Below are 17,142 nucleotides of genomic sequence, written 5' to 3'. Positions count from 1 at the left end.
AATTCATTATGAACCTAGAGGCAGGGAAATTAGGCAAAAATACAGCGCATCCTTCATCTCAGGTGGGAATCAGCGGGGATGGGTTTCCTCCAGCTTTTGCACATAGACACGGATCTCTCCTCGCAGAGAGCGTGCGTTTCCCATCTGCTGTCTGCACCGTCGCCCGGAACCCACACCTGGGGAGCGACCCAGACTCCGGCTCCGCACGGCCCACCCTCTGCACCCCCAGGGCCGCGAGGCTCCGAGGGCCCTGCCTGCTTTTTATTCGCTTTACAATATAAATAGCATTTCAAACTACATGTGAATACAGTGACTGCGCCACCAGGGCAGGGCTGCTGCATGCAGAGGGGGACCCCCACATTTTGCTGACTCCCCTTGACCTCCCCGTCCCCGCCCCACTTTGGGGCACCTGCCCCCCTCCCCCACCAAGGAAATTACATTCTCTCCATTTCCCGTAAATAGTTCTCTCTGCCTGGCGACCGTTAGAACACTCTTCTTGCAATCTCTAAAACACTTTTTTGTACAAGCAAATGACACTGTCGATGCCCCCGCGGGGACGGAGGGCCGGCTGGCACGGAGCGGGCTCCGCAGCGCAGGCGAGGGGCAGGCAGCTAAGCAGCTCGGCTCCTTCCCAAGTCGAGCACGAAGCACCTTTTTTCTCTCCTCAATTCATCCCACGACTCTGAGGCGGTGGATTCCCTTCCAGCTGAAAGTCGCGGTTCCCTCTCGGCCGCTCTCCCAGACACACAAATCTGCGTGTCGCCAGCCAGACACGGGACGTCGGGGGTGGAGGGCGCCAGCCCCTCGGCTCCTCAGGAGGCCTCCCGGCACGCTGGCCACTGCCCAGCAGCGCGCTGGGGGCCGGCGCCAGGCCCCGCCAGCCTCGCCCTCCTGGAAGGCCTGGCCGGGCCCCGCGGCCTCCCCCCGCGAGTGGGCGCCGCCGGTCCCAGGGGCGGGACGTCACGCACACTGAGTGGAGAAGCCAGGCTGGGGCCTGAGCGGGCCCGAGAGGCCTGGGCGGTGCCAGGGTCTCCCGCTGGAGGAAGCCTGCTGGCACCGAGGCCTCGGGGGTGGAATGATTCTCGTGGGGGAAGAAGCAAAGATGGAGAAAACCAGAAAAAGTGTTTATTTTGTCAAGATGTGTGCAGACAGGAGGGAGGCTCCTGGACGCCCTGGCCAGGACGGCAACAAAGGGTCTGCCGCCGCCTCCTCTCGGGCAGAGAGGGCCGGGGTGAGCTGGCAGCCGCCCACGAAGCGGTGCCAGCTACCAGGGCCTTCAGCCAGTCCGGGGCAGGCGTCCCTGACCCCGGGTGTCCTGCCCTGGCTTCCCGGCGCCTCCAGCCGCGGCGAACTCCCCTGCCCGCTCACAGACAAACAAGATTTTAAAACCACAACAAAAATCCCAATGAGATGCTTGTATCTCCCTCAGTGGATCCTGGATTCGGAGAAAAGGAACGGTTTTGTTTTTAAAGCCACAAATCTAGAAAACAACTTTGGGGATTTTTTTCCTTTCCTTCTTTTTCTCACTTTTTTTTTTTTTAAAACAATAGGTATTTATAGAAAGAACCTCACAAAGGTGATGTATGTACAGAAGTCACAATCTCAGAGGCTGCTCGGGAGGCAGGCTATGCAGTAGCACCTTTTCGAGAAGAAGAGCTTACATGGTTTACAAATCTGAGTAGTGGGGGGCACAGGCCCCGGCCAGGCCCCAGAGCCCTGTGGCCCCGCTCCCTGAGTCTGGGGGCCGGAGCCGCGTGCCGTCCTGCTTGCTCCGTCGCAGAGAGAGGGCGCCTGAGGCGCGGAGGTAGCCTCTCGGGCCAGGCCGGGAGGCGAGGTCGGGAATTCACAGCAAGCAAACGCCAGGGCCGGCCGCCGCCTGCCTGCTGGGCCCAGGGTGGCCGACGGGTGGCTGTCCTAGAAGGGGGCTCCGGGCCGGCACTGGGCCTGCAGCAGACTCTCCATGAAGGCCAGGTAGTCCGGGTTCTGCCCCGAGTCCTCTGCGGCGCGAGGGGTGCCCACCCTCGGGCGCTTGGCGGCCTTCACTTCCTCTCCCGAGAAGACGCTCTCTTGCGGGGCGCCCGTGCTGACTGACTGGAAAAGCAGACGGCACAGGGGTTAGAGCAGAAGAGGGCGTGCAGGCTGATGAGCAGCATCCCCCTCAATTCCTCTGCTGAAATCACCAAGGGGATGGCATTTGGAGGGGCCTCAGGAGGGGATCAGGTCATGGGGCTGAGCCCCCGTCAATGGGATTCGTGCCCTCGTAACAGAGACCCCAGAGTCCGCTCCCGCCTCAGTGTCCTCTGTGTCCTCCCGGTGCGGCTCCAATGAAATGGACCCTCACCTAACCCTGACCTTGACCTTGGTCCACACGTCGCCCAGTCTGTGGGGTGCTGTTAACAGCAGCCCGAAGACTGAGCTGGGGCTGGCTGGCGCAAATCCACTCCCTGCTGCGGGCCCAGGGCTCCGGGCTACTGTCCCTCGGTCAGGGAGCTCCTGGGAGCAACAACCCATCGCTGGGGACAGCTGCTTGGCATTCCCTCCTCTGCCTTGACACTCCTCTGTGGCAGGCTCCGGTTCTGTGTCTGAGCTCCCGTGAGTCCCGGGCGGCACTACCGGCGCCTGCAAGGGCAGCAGCCCTGGCCTGGCCTGTGTCTCCGGCAGCCCCGCTCAGCCGTCCGCAGGGAGCGGGGAGGGGTGAGGCCGCCTGTCCGTCTGGTTACACCTGGCCATTCCCCAGGGAACCTTCGAGTCTGAGGCCGGCCGTGGGAGCCCGCCGGTTCCTCCCTGGAGCTCATCTGCTGGCAGCAGGCCGTGGCTACCTGCTCCACAAAACGCTCTCGATTAAACTCAAAGGAAGAAAAACCTACGGGTCTAGGAAAAGCTACAGGCCACTGTCCTTGCCTCTGGGACTCACTGCTCCCTCCGACACAGGACAGGCTCTGGGGACGTGGTTCTTTGTGTACCACAAACCTCAGAGTGCGGCGGGGGGCGCTGGGAGCCAGTCGGCGCCAGCTCACCTCCCCCGGCACCCCGCAGGGGAAGGGCCTGGCCTCCCGGCCCCTTCCTCCACAGGTCACGTGGGTCACTTCCCTGAGTACCACCAGGGCTTCTGGGGAGTAGCCCCCGTCCTGCACAATCTCTTACCAGCCGTGATCGGACCCGCTTGGGGAGCTCCTCATCCAGGGTAAAGATGTCGCTGCGCTTAACTGTCAGCTGGGACCCATCTTCAAACTCCACCTGTGGGGGAGCGCAACTCTCAGGGGTGGTGCCCCGCTGAGGACTCGGCACTCTGGCTCGGGTCGGTGCAGGTGGACACGGGTGCCCAGGGGGGGCCCAACAGGTTCTGAGGCACAGGCAGAACCCCTTACCCTCAGAGGCTCAGCTCCAGGGAGGCTGACAGACAAGGGCAAGGCAGCGGGGGTAGACGGAGGGGGCAGGTGGAGTGGACATGGAGGCCAGAGGTCAGCCTCTGGATGAGGATGCTGAAGACGGGCCCCCCGCCCCCCGCCCCCCGCAGGAACCCAGTATGCTCTTGCTTCAGCTTGCGGGGGCAGCGGAATCCACCTCTCCCGGTCCCCTGAACAGACCGTGGGTTTGGTGATGCCGCCTAATCGGAGAGGGCGTGGATGCCAAGTGGCACCTCCTCCAGCCTCTTCTCACGGCCCCGACTCTGTGTGGGCGATGAGTTGGAGAACATACGTGCACTGTGTGTGCACTGGGGTGCACTGTGCACTGGGGTGCGTGCACGACACGTGTGTAGTCACGTGTGGCTGATTCCAAAGCTGGCATTTGGAGCTTCAAAGAATCACAGCTTGAGAACATCTTGAAAGATATTCTAGAAGCTACTTGCCTTGCCCACAAGTCCCCTTTTCATAAAAGCATGGACAGATGGGCCTCCCTGGTGGCACAGCGGTTGAGCGCTGGGTTGTGAAACTGCCTGCAGCCTCTGCAGGGCCAGTTCGATCCCCAGCACCTGGGTGAGGGTCCCACATGGCGCGCAGACCTCTCCTGCTGCCCGCTGCTCCCCTCAGCAGTGTACTTCAGTCCTTCTGCCTGCTCTGCTCCCTGCTCTAGCTCTGGTGAATTCTCTCACCCTCCAGCGCTTCTGACTGTACCCAGTGCTTGTATAAATAAAATAAATAAATCTTTTAAAAAAAAAATAAAAAAATAAAAGCATGGACAGATACATGGCTCCCCCCAGGAAAGAGGCAGCAGTCGCACTGTGGCCCTAACAGCCCTGTTTTGGGGAGCGGGAGGTTTGGATTGCAGAGGACTCGCTTTTTACTGTGAAAAAATGACAACACTCAGAATGTGAACGGGGCGTCTTCCAAACCCCGGCATGCACAGATGGGCGGGTGCTGCCGGGAGCAGGGAGCCCCAAGTATCTCTCTGCTGCTCCCGCTCGAGGCAGGGCCTGCCTCACTGGTCACTGGGACTGCTCCCACAGCACGGCGAGGGCAGAGAGCAGACCTGACTGCCGCGGGTGCTGCTGGCCACTTGGCTGAGGCAGCCGGGCTAGTCTGCACGTCCCTGGTGTGGACTCTGGGATGCCGGCTGCCCACTCATCCGCACTGGCGACAGGAGCACCTTGTGTGGTTGTGTGGGGAGCCTGAGGGTCTGACCCAGCCTGTTCCCTCCCGTCTCTCCCATTTCATTTGCAAATTAGAAGCCAAAGACCAAAAACCCCCTTTCCTAGCGTCCCAGGTGAGAATCAGGGCTCAGGAGACCCCAGGTCTGAAGGCTTGGTCCCCTCAGAAAGCAGCTCCTGCCATCGGGTGTTGGGGAGGTGCGTCTGGGCCAGGCCACATCCTGGGTGCTGCGGCCTGTGCTTCAGTCACAACAGGTAGTAGGCTGCTGGGGGCGGGGAGTGAATTCTAGTGGCTCAGATTTCTGGACAAAAAGATCAGAGGGCATGTGCTCAAACTCCCCAAAGGAAAAACAGCGCCCACCAAGGGGACCAGGGGCTGGGCTGACCCGTGGGGCCCTCAGCAGGGTCAGGGAGAAGAGGGGTTGTCACATACTGAGGGACGATGGCTGGAGTGGACGGTTAGATTGGGCTCCTCTTGGCAGGTCTCCCCAAAACATGTACTGTAATTTCAGGTCTCCAAGGGGCTGGTTTTATGCAGCATTTATTTTAACTTTTTGAGAAAACTGCAGATTCACAAGTTGTTTTAAGAACTCCTAAGGAGAGTTCCCACAGACCCTTCACCCAGCCTCCCCGAGGGGAACATATGCCTTGGCCCTTTTCAAAGGCATTTTGAGGGGTCACACTTGAGAGGGGATGTGCTCTGAATATACTGGAAGGTTGGGGGATGCTGAAGCTCCTGCAGGCGACACCTTGCCCACCTGTCCTCTGGGGCACTAGCGGTCCTGGCACACTCCCTCGAGACCATCCCTGCCCTGAGTGTGCTCGGGCCACAAAGCAGGGGTCCCGCCAGCCCAGCCCCTCTGGGGCCTCCCACCATCTCCTGTGGCACTTTTCATTTACAAAACCCTTCATCAGCTTTGCTTCGCAACCGCCCCCGGCTCAGTTCCTAACCTCCTGCTCCACTCCAGGGCGCAAGCTGCCCCTCAGAGCACGAACATTCTAAACCACTTACTGTGAAGCGGGTCAGGCCTGCGTCTACCCTGCCTCTGCCCCTGGGTGGGGGAGCTCTTGAGAGAGCAGAGGCGGCCATGACCTTGCAGCTCCCGGAGTCTCTGCTGCCACCCAAGAGTCATCCTGCCTCCCTCAGTAGGTGCAGTGTGGGTGTGCACTCCATGCATCTGCGTCTTCCCCAGCACTGCCATGCAGAGAGCCACACATGCCTGGTTTGATTTCTTGAACCACCTTTCGCCTTGGAGGGCCATGCCTGGACCCCTCTCCCGGGGAGCTGACTTCCAGTCCTCCTTGGGGCTGCCTGGCCTGTCCCAGGGGAAGTCAGTTCCCCCCAGAGACTCACAGACTCGTGTCGTTGAAAGCTGCCCACCAGTTAACCAGACTGCTTTCCACCAACTTCTGAGTGGGCAGCAGACCATCCTGTGTCTACTGCTCAAAACCAGGAAGGCCCAGAGTCAGACCTGGCCCCCTCAGTGCTACGCACGGCCTGCAGCGGCCTTCTACCCTCACAGCAGAGACAAGCCGTGCTGCTCTTCGTCTGCAAGGCCTGTCTGCAAAGGCCTGCAGAGCCCAAATCGTCAGAGAGCCGACCACGTGGAGTTAGCTAGACCCTGTCCCAACCACCTCTGGCAGGTTTTCTTGATGCCAGTGGATCCTGGGAACAAAGACTGTCTCCCCAGCGCCACACGACTGGAGAACAGGGTGGACTGCAGAGACAGGCGGGCACCGGAGGCTGCCCTAGGGGACACTGGGAGTAGACCTGACTCGCTGTGTGCTCTGGGCCTTCGTGTCCAACTCATCAAGCAAGGACAGAAGGGCCTCGGGGCTGACTCCCCCGGGTGTCAAGGAACAGGAGAAAGCGGAGCTGGGCAGGACCAGCTGGCGCATCTTTGCCGTGGCAACAGAGGAGTCTCCCTAAAGGTGCACACCTTCATCTCCACTCTGCAATCGCAGGAACAAGCCCCAGAACGGGTAGACGGCACATCCGGCTACACACATTCCACCACAATAAAAAAAAGAAAGGGGACACCAGCCCTGCGGGGGAGAGCAGCAGCCGCGAGCGGGCCCTGCCGGCTGGGAAAGTCACCGGGCCTGCTCTCCGAGCGGGCGGGCACGCACCAGCCTCTCCCCGAGCACCCAGGCGTACCTGGTAGATGTGGCTGGTCACAGAGGAGATGAACTTGGCCTTGTAGATGTTGCCGTCGGTCCACCGCAGCTCCACAAACTCGCCCTCGGGCGGCGGCCCCAGGCGGGCACAGTCTCTGCTCTGCGGGCGCAGGACACACGGGGGAGGCGCGGTCACTCACCTGGTGCCGCTGCCCTTGACCTCCGTCGGGTTCACATCCTCCTCGCAGCCTGGCTCGACCGCTCTTTAACCGTGAGGAAGTTCTGCAGCGGGAGCCCAGAGGTGTCCTCTGCCCGAGCTCTCCCGGCCAGCTCCGAGCACACACAGGATCGGGGCTGTGCGGGGCCCGCTGCCTGAGCTGGGGGGTGTCACCTCCCTGTCGGCTTGCATGAGACCGCGCACGCTTTCTGCAGTCTCTGCAGGCGGCCTGTGGCCTGGGCCTATCCAGTGAGGCGACAGGTGGCCCTGGATGCAGATGACCCACAGGAGGGGCCAGGGTACCTCCTGGCATCCTAACGGTAGCCCCGCCCGTGCCCAGCCCACCCCATGTGGCTCACGGTGATGCTCTCTGGGTACAGGTTGTCGCTGTAGGACCCATCGTCAAAGTTCACTTCATAGAAGGTCTGCGTGGTGGTGCCAATGACACGGCACCGGTAGTAGAGCCCGTTGCGGTTCTTGGTGATGACCACCTGGCCTAAGGACACGGCCCGAAGGAACTGGACCTGGGAGGGTGGAGGGAGAGGGCTGCGTCACGGGGACGGCAGGCTGCAGGTCGTGGGGGCAGGTGGGCGGGCAGGCCGGCACTCACGGAGTGGCCCCCCGACTTGTGCTTGAAGCAGGTGATGGAGACGACGTAGGGCCAATCGTCCGGCTCCATGAGGACCCCGGCAGCGTGGGCACAGGTCACGTGGAAGGAGGTGGAGCAGTGCTCGCAGGAGCACTGGATGCAGGCGCCAGACACCTTCTTCATCCGCTTCCGGCAATACACACATTTCTGGGGGGACATGGGCAGCAGAAATGGGACCCTGGTGCCTCAGACTCTTGGGCTGGGAGCCCCTCCACTAATAATCCCCCACGACTATCTCCTAGGAGTGACCTCCTGAGATCCAGAACTTGGAGAACCCCTCAAACCACCCCAGGGCTGGGCCCTCCCATCTCACCCACCCAGCCTACTGCTTGACCCCAGGAGCACTTCCTAGGTGCTCCGCCACGAGTGCCCTCTGCCTGCAGCAGGCACTGAAAAGCCACACGGCGGAATATTACTCAGCCATAAAGGAGTGAAGCACCGATACACACTTCAGGGTGGAGGGATCCTGAGCACACAACGCTCAGGGAGAGAAGTCAGACCATGAGGCCACACGGTGTGAGTCCACTGATGTTAACTGTGCAGAGAGCAGGTTTGTGGTTGCCAGGGGCTGGGTGCTGGCTGGGGACAGATGGCTTTGGGGTTGATGAAAATGTTCAGGAATGAGAGGTAATGTTTGGCCCAACTCTGTCAATGTACTGAAAGAACTGAATTTATACTATAAAATGTAAAAATGGAGAACTCAATCTAAATTCTGAATAAAAGCCCTGCAGGAGCATCAGAACAACGCCCTGCACCTTCTGAGGGCCCACATGGTAGGAGTGGCGCCTGCCTGTGGTGGCCGGCCTGTGCCAGCACAACCCAGCACAACCCAGCACAACCCAGCACAACCCAGCACAGACCCTGGGAGACTCGGGTGGCCAAGCCCTGAACTGCCCCCACAGCAGCAGTCAGGCCCCGCCCCTGATATCCCTGAGGACTTAAGTGAGGGCTTCATTGTTCTGTAAACAGCGTTCAAAGGCCAGATAAGCACTGTGAGGAAGGGCGCTGTGGGGCTCCACCAGCCAGGCCAGGATCGATAGCTATGAGACCTCATTATTAAACTGTCAATACCTAATTCCCCCTCTGGCCAGCAGGGAAGGCGCTGACACACGTGCAACCGGCGCTGCCCTGCAGAATGGGGCCTGCGTGGGCTGCCCAGACAGCTGCCCCACCAGAAGACACCCTGCAGCAGCCCCTGCACCCAGCACCCACAGGCATCCTGGGTGGGGGCGCTCGGCCACCACCCTGCAGCCCATGGCCAGACCCAGCCTGGCAGCACCCTTCCTCTGGAGCCGGGGCAGCTCATTACTCCGCCTCTGAGTGCCAGGAAGAATGTGGCGGGGTCCCTGCTGAACCATTCATCAGGAGCCGTGTGTGGGCTGTGGCGAGGGCACTTGGGTAGAGGAGTGCTTTAATTTCTCCTCGAGGGCACCAGGGCTGGATGAATGGAAGAACGACCAGGCCTGCCGCTCGCCTGCAGCCGGGGAATTGCTGGCGGGCGGCTGGGCAAGCAGGAGTTAACTGCTGGCTTCTTTGTGCAGCTCCATTAGGCAGTACAAGCAAGCCTCATGTAAAAGGATTTTTAATTCATCGTTACAAGTGCTGGTAATGAAGAGGCTGCAAGCTGGAAATGTCAGATGATCCATAAAGCCTATGGAAGGGAGGATCTATCATGGGCACCGGGTACTGCACCATCACTCCACCTGAATAATGAGGCTTTTTACGCCATGTTCCTGGAGGAATCACCTGCAAGCCACTGGCCTCCTCCTAATCACACAGCACGCCCAGTAGCGCCCGCCATGGCCGCCCCAGGCACTATGAATGAAGAGCTAGTCCCTCCCACAGGGTCCCCACCAGAGCCCAATGAACCCTGCCTGGCAGCCCCAACTTAGAGGCCTTAAACGTGGTACCCCCTTCATGGGGAGCCAGGCTGCACAGTGGGTATTGGTTCCTCTCTACAGCACCCCCACTAGGCTACAGCCCAATTTCTCTGGAGCCTGCTGCAGGCCTGGAGGAGCAACAGTGTCCCAGGACTACCCCAGGGAGCTGGGGAATAACTAGCAGGAGAAGAGCCGGGTGCTGTGGGGCACCCTGGCTGGGGGCCCAGTCCTGGGGCAACAGGACACACCCTTCAGTGCACAACCCCCCCCAGCCAGGCTGGCCGCGAACTCACAGCAGTGACAAACCTGAGGGCAGGCACTGGTGCTCAGACACTAGCTATGGCCTGCAGTGCTCACGGTGCAGGGGACCGCAGGACTCCCATTTGACAGCCAGGAAGGCTGAGGCTCAGGCAGACAAGGAGTCTGTCTGGAGTCACATAGCTGGCAGGTGGCCAAGCCTGGAATGGAAGTCGGCACTGGCTGAGTCACGTTCTACCTGCTCTTTTCGCTGCCCCGGGGGTTCCCCAGGGGTGGCCATGATGAGAGAGAGTGCCCCAACCAGGAAGGCTGGTTCCTCTGAGCGGGAAGCACAATTATATCAAGAGGCCAGTTACAAAACTCCTACAATTCAACAGCTTTAGAAGTGGGCAGAGGACTTGAATAGACAATTTCACAGACAAAACATACAGATAGCCAACGGGCCCGTGAGAAGGCGCTCAGCATCAGTGACCACTGGGGAAATGCCAGTCGAAGCCACAGCGGGAAGCCACCGGCACTGCGAGGAAAAAAGCACCGCAGAGGATGAAAGCAGCCCTCGCGCGCTCCCGGGGACGCAGACGGCACAGCCTTTACGCAAACTAGTGCGACGCTCCTTGAGAAATTAGAAATAGAACTACTATATGATCCAGAAATTCCACCCATTTCTGAGTATTTATCCAAAGGAAACAAAATTGCTACCTTGAAGAGCTAGCTGCACCCCACGTCCACGGCGGCACTGTTTACAGCAGCCGAGATGCGGAATCCACCTAAATGCCCAGCAGTGGATGATGGATGAAGATGTGCATAATGGAATATTCTTCGGTCATGAGAAAGAAGGAAACCTGCCATTCTCAACAACGTGGGTGGAGCTCAAGGACAGCCTGCTACGTGAGGTGAGCCCGTCACCAAAGGACACATACACCGTGTGAGCTCACCCGGGCGAGGACTCCAGGAGTGGGGAACCACAGAAGCAGAGTGGAGGGTGGCTGCAGGGGCTGGGAGGGCCACAGGAGTGGCTGTTCATGGTTATGAATGTCAGGCCTGTAGGGTGAGCACGTCCTAGAACTCTGCCGGACAGCGCTGTGCCTGCAGCCAGCAATGCTGTAAATTTGTTAACTTATAAATTTGTTAAGAGGGGACATTTCATGTTAAGTGTTTTTACCACAATGCGAAAAAGAAAGGGGCCAGGTACAACAAAAGAAGAGAGGGCAGTGTGTGCGGCCCACTCCCACAGCCACTGTGGACTGCACACGGGAGGCCCGCACAGCCCGGGCAGAGCCAGCTGCACCCTGCCAGGGAGTCCTGCTCCTCCCCTGCACCTGCATGCCGTCTGCCTTTTGCTCTGCGTGTCTGTGGGATCGTTTTTTCTTTTTTTTTTAAATTTTATTTTTATATTCCCCATACAATTGCAACCCCCTTATTTTGACCCCAATCCCTCCTTTCCCCGCCCCCACACCCCCCATAGAGTGTCTCTGGTTGTTTGTTGATTTTGATTTTTACTTTCTTATAGTTATTCTTTTTCCTGGTCTCTTATTTAGGTTTTCTAGATTCCTGCTATGAGTGAGGCCATCTGGTATTTTTCTTTTTCTTTCTGGATTATTGTCTGTGGGATCTTTTCCCAAAATGTAGGTTTGTCAAACTGAATCAGGGTGTCCAGCTTCCTGGCAGCCACCCTCCATCCACAGGGCAAGACCAGGGCACATACCAGCTTCCACCGCTGCTCTGGAATGGCACTGATGTCCACAGGGTGGCGCTCCATCACATTCAGGAATCGCACTTCTGGGACAGCGATAGCGCAGATCACATGGATCCACCTGGGGTGGAATCAGGGGCCCATTGCACACCAGGCCCTCCTGGGGTCATTTCACAGCTGCTGGCATTGTCCCGCCCACCCCTGCCTGCATCCTACCACTCAGTCAGTCAGTTTATGGGATATTAAAGGACAATCTGTGGGGTCTGCTCCTCCTGGTCCCAGGCCCCCCAACCCCTACCAATTCTGGGGCCTCAGGACCCACACCCAGGACAGGGAGTCCAGTGCCTTCTACCCACCTCCTATCCGTTGTCATCTGTAGGGCTCCTCCCCTGAGGTTACACAGGCAGCACTCCTGTGGAGACCAGACAACCATGTTGAGAGATACAGACCAAGGCTACCGCCCACTGCTCCAGGCCTGGCCAGTCCCCTGTCCAAAGTCCTTACATTTCAAAATAGCTGCTGCTGAGGTGGTAGACGGGAAGTGACCACCCTTCATTCCCAGGCAGACCCAGAGCGACCAAGGCCAGGTGTCCAGCCCAACCAAGGCCACCCTGTGGAACTGACCCGGGCCAGGGGCTACCCTGTGACCAGCCTGGCTCCCCCCACCAACAGCAGGGCAAGGTACCGCAGTCCAGGCGTGGGCTGTGCACCGGGAACACGTCCAGTCCTCACTGACCAGTTCGGGGCGGATGCCGTAGCAACCTGCAAGACAACAGAGGGTGAGTGAGGTTAGCATCTGTCACTGAGGCTGCACGAGGGGCTGACAGGGCCTTCTATCTAGAATCTGGCTGCACTACTGAGGTAACTGCTCTCACCAACCTCTCTGTCTCACTCCAGGCCACTGCACACAGCAGAAGGGTTTGTACCTGGCTCCCTGGGAAGGCGGGTGCCAGGAAGGAAAAAAGGGTCTCACAGGAGCCCTCTGCCAGGCCTGCACAAGCTGAACGGAGCTCTCGCTGTCAACTCCCCGCTGAAAAGGCCTTCTCCAGGCTCTGTGGCTGAGGAAGGCTGAGAACCAGGAAAGGGACCGAGATTCATGTAAAATGCTAAGTAGGTCTCATGGGCACTGGCACTCAGAGGCAGAGGTTGGCCAGCAGAATGGTTATTACTGAAGCCTGGAGTCAGAGGCTCCAGGTTATCAGGGTGGCTTGCTCTGGAACACGGCTCTGGTTGAGAAACGGCAGAGGGCACCGAAAAGGGAGGGGCAGACCAATGGACATGCCCCAGCGGCTCTACCTCCTCCCCCAGAGGTCACTGCCCAGCAGTACTGTGGGGCCCTCAGCCAGCGGTTACAGTGGCAACAGCAGCTCAGTGCTGAGGGGCCCTGGGCAAGTAGAGGGAAAGAGCAGGGCAGCAGGAACGTGGCTGCTGAGCCCTCGTCCGCTGCTGGTGGGGACGCAAACTGGTCCCACCACCATGGGAAGCTGTGGGGAGGTTCCTCAGAACACTAAAGATGGATCAGCCGTATGATCCAGCGATTCCACTCCTAGCAATTAACCCACGGAGCACAAAAAATACAAATTCAAAAGGAAACCTGCACGCCTGGTTTACTGCAGCACCATTTACAATAGCCTAGATAGGGAAACAACCTAAGTGCTCAATAGACAAATGGATCAAGATGTGGTACATACACACAAGGGAATACTACTCAGCGATCAAGAAAGATAAACTCATGCCATCCGCGGCAATGTGGATGGAGCGGGAAGAGAGAATGCTAAGAGAAATAAGTCAGAAGGAAAAAGGTAAATATGCAGAATATAGAGAAAGCAAACAAAGTGTCAGGAAAAAAGACAGAACTTGCAAGCCGATCACAGAGCTGGCTACAGCAAGGGAGTGGAGGGGTCACAACGGGCGGGAAGAGCAGAAGGGACTGTGGTGGTGGAACTACGGGGACTACACCCAAGGAGAGAAATCCAACACTGTCCCCACGTTAACAAAGATGTGAGAAAATAATAATTAAAAAAAAACCCTGTATTTAAATAAGTTTACAAAGAAAAAGAAAGGCAGCCTTCTGCTGTGTACCCACGGAGGCCCTGAGGGAGGGCAAGGTGCCCAAGAGACTGCTCTGGGCCTCTGTTCTGTCTTCTGAGGGCACTCAGACAAAAGGGCCTGGCTGCTGGTGGGTACGGGGCCTCTACCTCCCTCCAGAGCCAAGGAAGACATCTGTGCTGAGCTTCCTGCCTCCCATGCACCTCGGGCGCCTCCAGTTTGGGCTGGGCTGTTGCTGCCTTCCGCCCAGGAGCTGCCTTCCCAGGAGTGAATCTCAAATTCAGGCTCCCAGACTGGAGACAAAATGAGCTACGGGCAGGCCTCTGCAGGGGCGGCTAGGACAGAGATCTATGGCCACCTTCCTCTGCAGGCAGCACAAGAAATTAAACAGCTCTTGAAAGCTCTTTTTGTTCTGGAAGCCCAATCTCACATTCCCTGCCTGCCTCATGACCGAGAAAGGGGCAGACACCCATTTTTCTGTCTCAGGCTATGGTCTTGCTTTCAGGAGGCTGTGGGAGGGTAGTAGCCCAGAGCAGAGATAAATGGGGCCCAAACCACTCTAAAAAGCTCATCTTTACCATCAATTCCAACTCTGGTCCCAAACAGTAGAGTTTAAAAATATCAGGGGGACCTAATCTCTTCCTGCTGCCTCCCAGGTCCAGGAGGGGAGGGTGGGCCTCAGCAGAACTGTCTAGAAGGAGGCTGATCAGGAAGGTCCACCTAGCCAGGGTGAGAGTAGTTTGGCAGAGATTCAAGAGCGAGTAGTATTTCTAGAAGGATCCAGCTGGGTTCCCGTCCTCCTGGGGCTTCCTGCCCACTTCCCCCTCTAGTGGGTAAGGGCAGCTTTCCGCAAGCATCCCTCGGAGTAAGGGGCCATTGCCACCGGGGTTTAACCTGCTCAGGGCCTTCTCAGAACCCCACTTGAGGGGCCCATCCCTCTCCTTCGTGAGCAGGGTGCACCCCTGGCTAAGTGGTGGGACTCCTGCCCACCACCCGTTATGTGACGGATGAGAGCCCACTTGAACCCCAGACCTGGCCCTGAAAAGCAGCCCAGAGGAAAGGGAAGGCAGAGCCCACAGCTTCTCGTCAGCAGCCCTCCCTCGGGCCACCCGCCGGCAGGACTGCACTCACTGGCGTGGACCTGCAGACAGCACTTGGCACAGGCGATCAGCAGGCTGGTCCCATCCTCCCCGATGGAGGAGTTGGCAGGGAGCGGTTCAGTGTTCTCGCCGCTGGAGGTGAAGCACATCTCGGGGATCAGTGGCCTCGTCTTCTGGCCACTTTTGGAAGGTGGCACAGATGACGGGCCCTCCCCAAGAGAGGCCTGAGGAGTCTCTTTTTCTGTCTGTAGGGACTATAGGAGAAGGAGGCCGCCCTCAGTGGAGAGCCCAGTTCAACACAGGGCGGGGCGGACAACTGACCATGAACCAGTCTGGGACCAGGCCAGCCCTGCTCTATCCTCTGCCCCCTCTATCTCCAGCTACTCCCTTTCTGCAACCCCCACTTCTCTCCTTCCCCTAAGGGTCTTCCAGAAGTACCCATGCCTGGCCCCACTGTCCCAACCCCTACTCTGCTCTAGAAATCCCCAAACATAGGCAAACGCACCACCACCCTCTGCCCTCACCCACTGCTCTGCCCTTGCTATGCTCCAGCCACATGGGCCTCCTGGCTCTCCTTCCTATACTCCCAATGCCAGGCACCATGGGCCCCAAGGCCCTTGCGTGCTATGTTGCCAAGGTTCCTGTATGCTCTGGACGCCACCCACTCACGTGACCAGCAGCCACTTCCACTGCCCGTCTGTCAGTGGACTGGGTCCACTATCTGTCAGACCCTTCTGTCAGTCCTAACCATCCCCTGATGGCATGTTATCTGTTCTCCCCACCTCCAAGGTGCACCAGGCACCAAAGAGCCAATGCCAAGAAGAGACTGAGGAAAACATCCCATTCTAGGCTTCAGGACGACCATGTTCCCAGATGGGGCCCTGGATCCACTGAGGTGTGATGGGAGGACCCGGGAAGAACCAGTTCCACTAAGGACCACCAGCTCTACATGCCTTGTCGGGGGGTAGTGGCCCTCAGACCTGCTTTGAAAATGGGGCTGCATACCTATCTCCCTCCTTGCCTTCAAGCTGCCCCCATTAGTTGAAAATGGCTTGAGGTGCACACACTTGATGAGGGGCAAGCAAGGCCTGCTTCGAGCCTCAAAGGCCCAGACTGTAGAAGCAGCTGCTCCCAGGCCTGCTGGTACCTCAGGTGTGATTGAATTACGATGCTTAGCTTAGCAACTAGAACTGAGAAGACTCAGATCTGAAGCTGGAGATGCCGGCATGGACTCCCAGCAGCCTCCCCAGCAAGGGCAAGAGAGCACTCGCCTAATCTCTCCATCAGACACATATTACATCTACTTTACTTCTAAGACCAGAGGTGGATCCAATCCACTTAGAGGCACTGGGTTCAGGCAGCTCTGAGGGGCAAGACCCTTGCAACAAGTAAGCCATACGCCTGAGCCCCCTGGCAAGGGCATGACCTCAGGGCATTTAGCTCCCTTGTGGGGGGCATGGGCATGAGGCTAAGAGCCAGGGACCCAAAAGAAAGCCAGGCCACGCCAGAGTCTTCACCTGTGCCATCCATGCCCGTGATGGTCCAGCCTCTAGCCTCTGCCCCCAGGCTAGGCCGAGAAGCCTTCTGAGGAGAGTGATGTGCTGCTTTCACACTGCTCCCAACCTCCCATCAAATACCCCCCAGCACTCATTTTTGCAGAAATGCACTGATAAGTCATAGGCCAATAAATCGCAAGAAGCCAGCTTTCTGCTCACAGCCCTCACAGGGAGTCTTTGGCTCACACACCCCAGTGGCCTAGGCGCCACTCCTGCCTGGCTGGTCTGTGATCCCATGCTGGCTCCTACAACAAATAGGCGCTTCATCCCACCAGACCCTCCACAGAATTCGCATCAGACAGCAAGGACTGGCACCCACAGGAACAGAGACCCCGCTGGGTGCTTTGCTGGGCGCTGTGTGGACAGCACAGTGCTAGGCCAGCCTAGGGAGTCACCTGGCTGTAGGGGTAGAAGAGGGTGCAGATGGCACAGTAGGGTTCAGTCAGGGCGGCTGCTGCGTTGAACTTCCTCTCAGCCTGGAAGCTAGCAGCCTTGTTCTTCCACTGCAGAGAGAGCAGAGACTTCAAGGCCTCGGGGTCACTCATGTCCTCCTCCCCAGAGAATGGGAAGGCTTCTAGAATACAATGAGGGGAGAAGAAAACCTTCAGCTCAGTGAAAACATGCCTACTCACTGCTCACCTCACCTCAGCCCAGCCCTATCTGCAACTAGCCCACCTGGCGACCCTGGTCCCGTTTGAGGACAAGAGACAGGTGGGCCAGACCTTAAGAGTCAGGTGTAGACTCTGTGAGTTCAGTGGAACTAAGAGAAACACAGCTGGTGCTGGAAGGTAGGTATCGGTCGGGGCCATGTCACCCCAAAGTCACACTGAGACGGAAGCCACAAATGGAACATCTGGCTCTGTTAGGGGGAAAAGGCTGTCCCAAAGCAAATTCCATATAGGCTTTGTGGACTCCACCCCCACCCCAGGTCAAAGCCAAAGACACTGGGAACTCCAAATCCCATCACCACCAAAGGGAAGGTGGCTGGGGCCTGAGGGTGGGGTTCAGCAGCCAGGTGGATACAAAAGGCAGAC

General features: G+C 58.4%; 1 protein-coding gene across 3 annotated transcripts in view; it reads right to left on the bottom strand.

Moving 5' to 3' along the window:
• Positions 1-1,914: 1,914 nt before the first annotated feature.
• Positions 1,915-17,142, bottom strand: part of KDM4B (lysine demethylase 4B) — a gene marked incomplete at both ends in the record, with an annotated part of 94,402 nt that continues 79,174 nt past the window's right edge. For all 3 annotated transcript variants that reach the window (XM_084251364.1, XM_084251365.1, XM_084251366.1), the window contains 10 exons: positions 1,915-2,091; positions 3,145-3,237; positions 6,747-6,866; positions 7,283-7,447; positions 7,534-7,719; positions 11,416-11,524; positions 11,760-11,815; positions 12,089-12,165; positions 14,584-14,806; positions 16,504-16,682. In XM_084251364.1, the coding sequence (XP_084107490.1) occupies positions 1,915-2,091; positions 3,145-3,237; positions 6,747-6,866; positions 7,283-7,447; positions 7,534-7,719; positions 11,416-11,524; positions 11,760-11,815; positions 12,089-12,165; positions 14,584-14,806; positions 16,504-16,682 (1,385 nt within the window). The remainder of the gene's footprint in view (positions 2,092-3,144; positions 3,238-6,746; positions 6,867-7,282; positions 7,448-7,533; positions 7,720-11,415; positions 11,525-11,759; positions 11,816-12,088; positions 12,166-14,583; positions 14,807-16,503; positions 16,683-17,142) is intronic.

This window comes from Talpa europaea (assembly GCF_964194135.1).
Source record: "Talpa europaea genome assembly, chromosome: 12".
NCBI lineage: Eukaryota > Metazoa > Chordata > Mammalia > Eulipotyphla > Talpidae > Talpa > Talpa europaea.
Note: the sequence above shows the minus strand (reverse complement) of the source record. Positions and strands in the feature narration are given on the sequence as shown.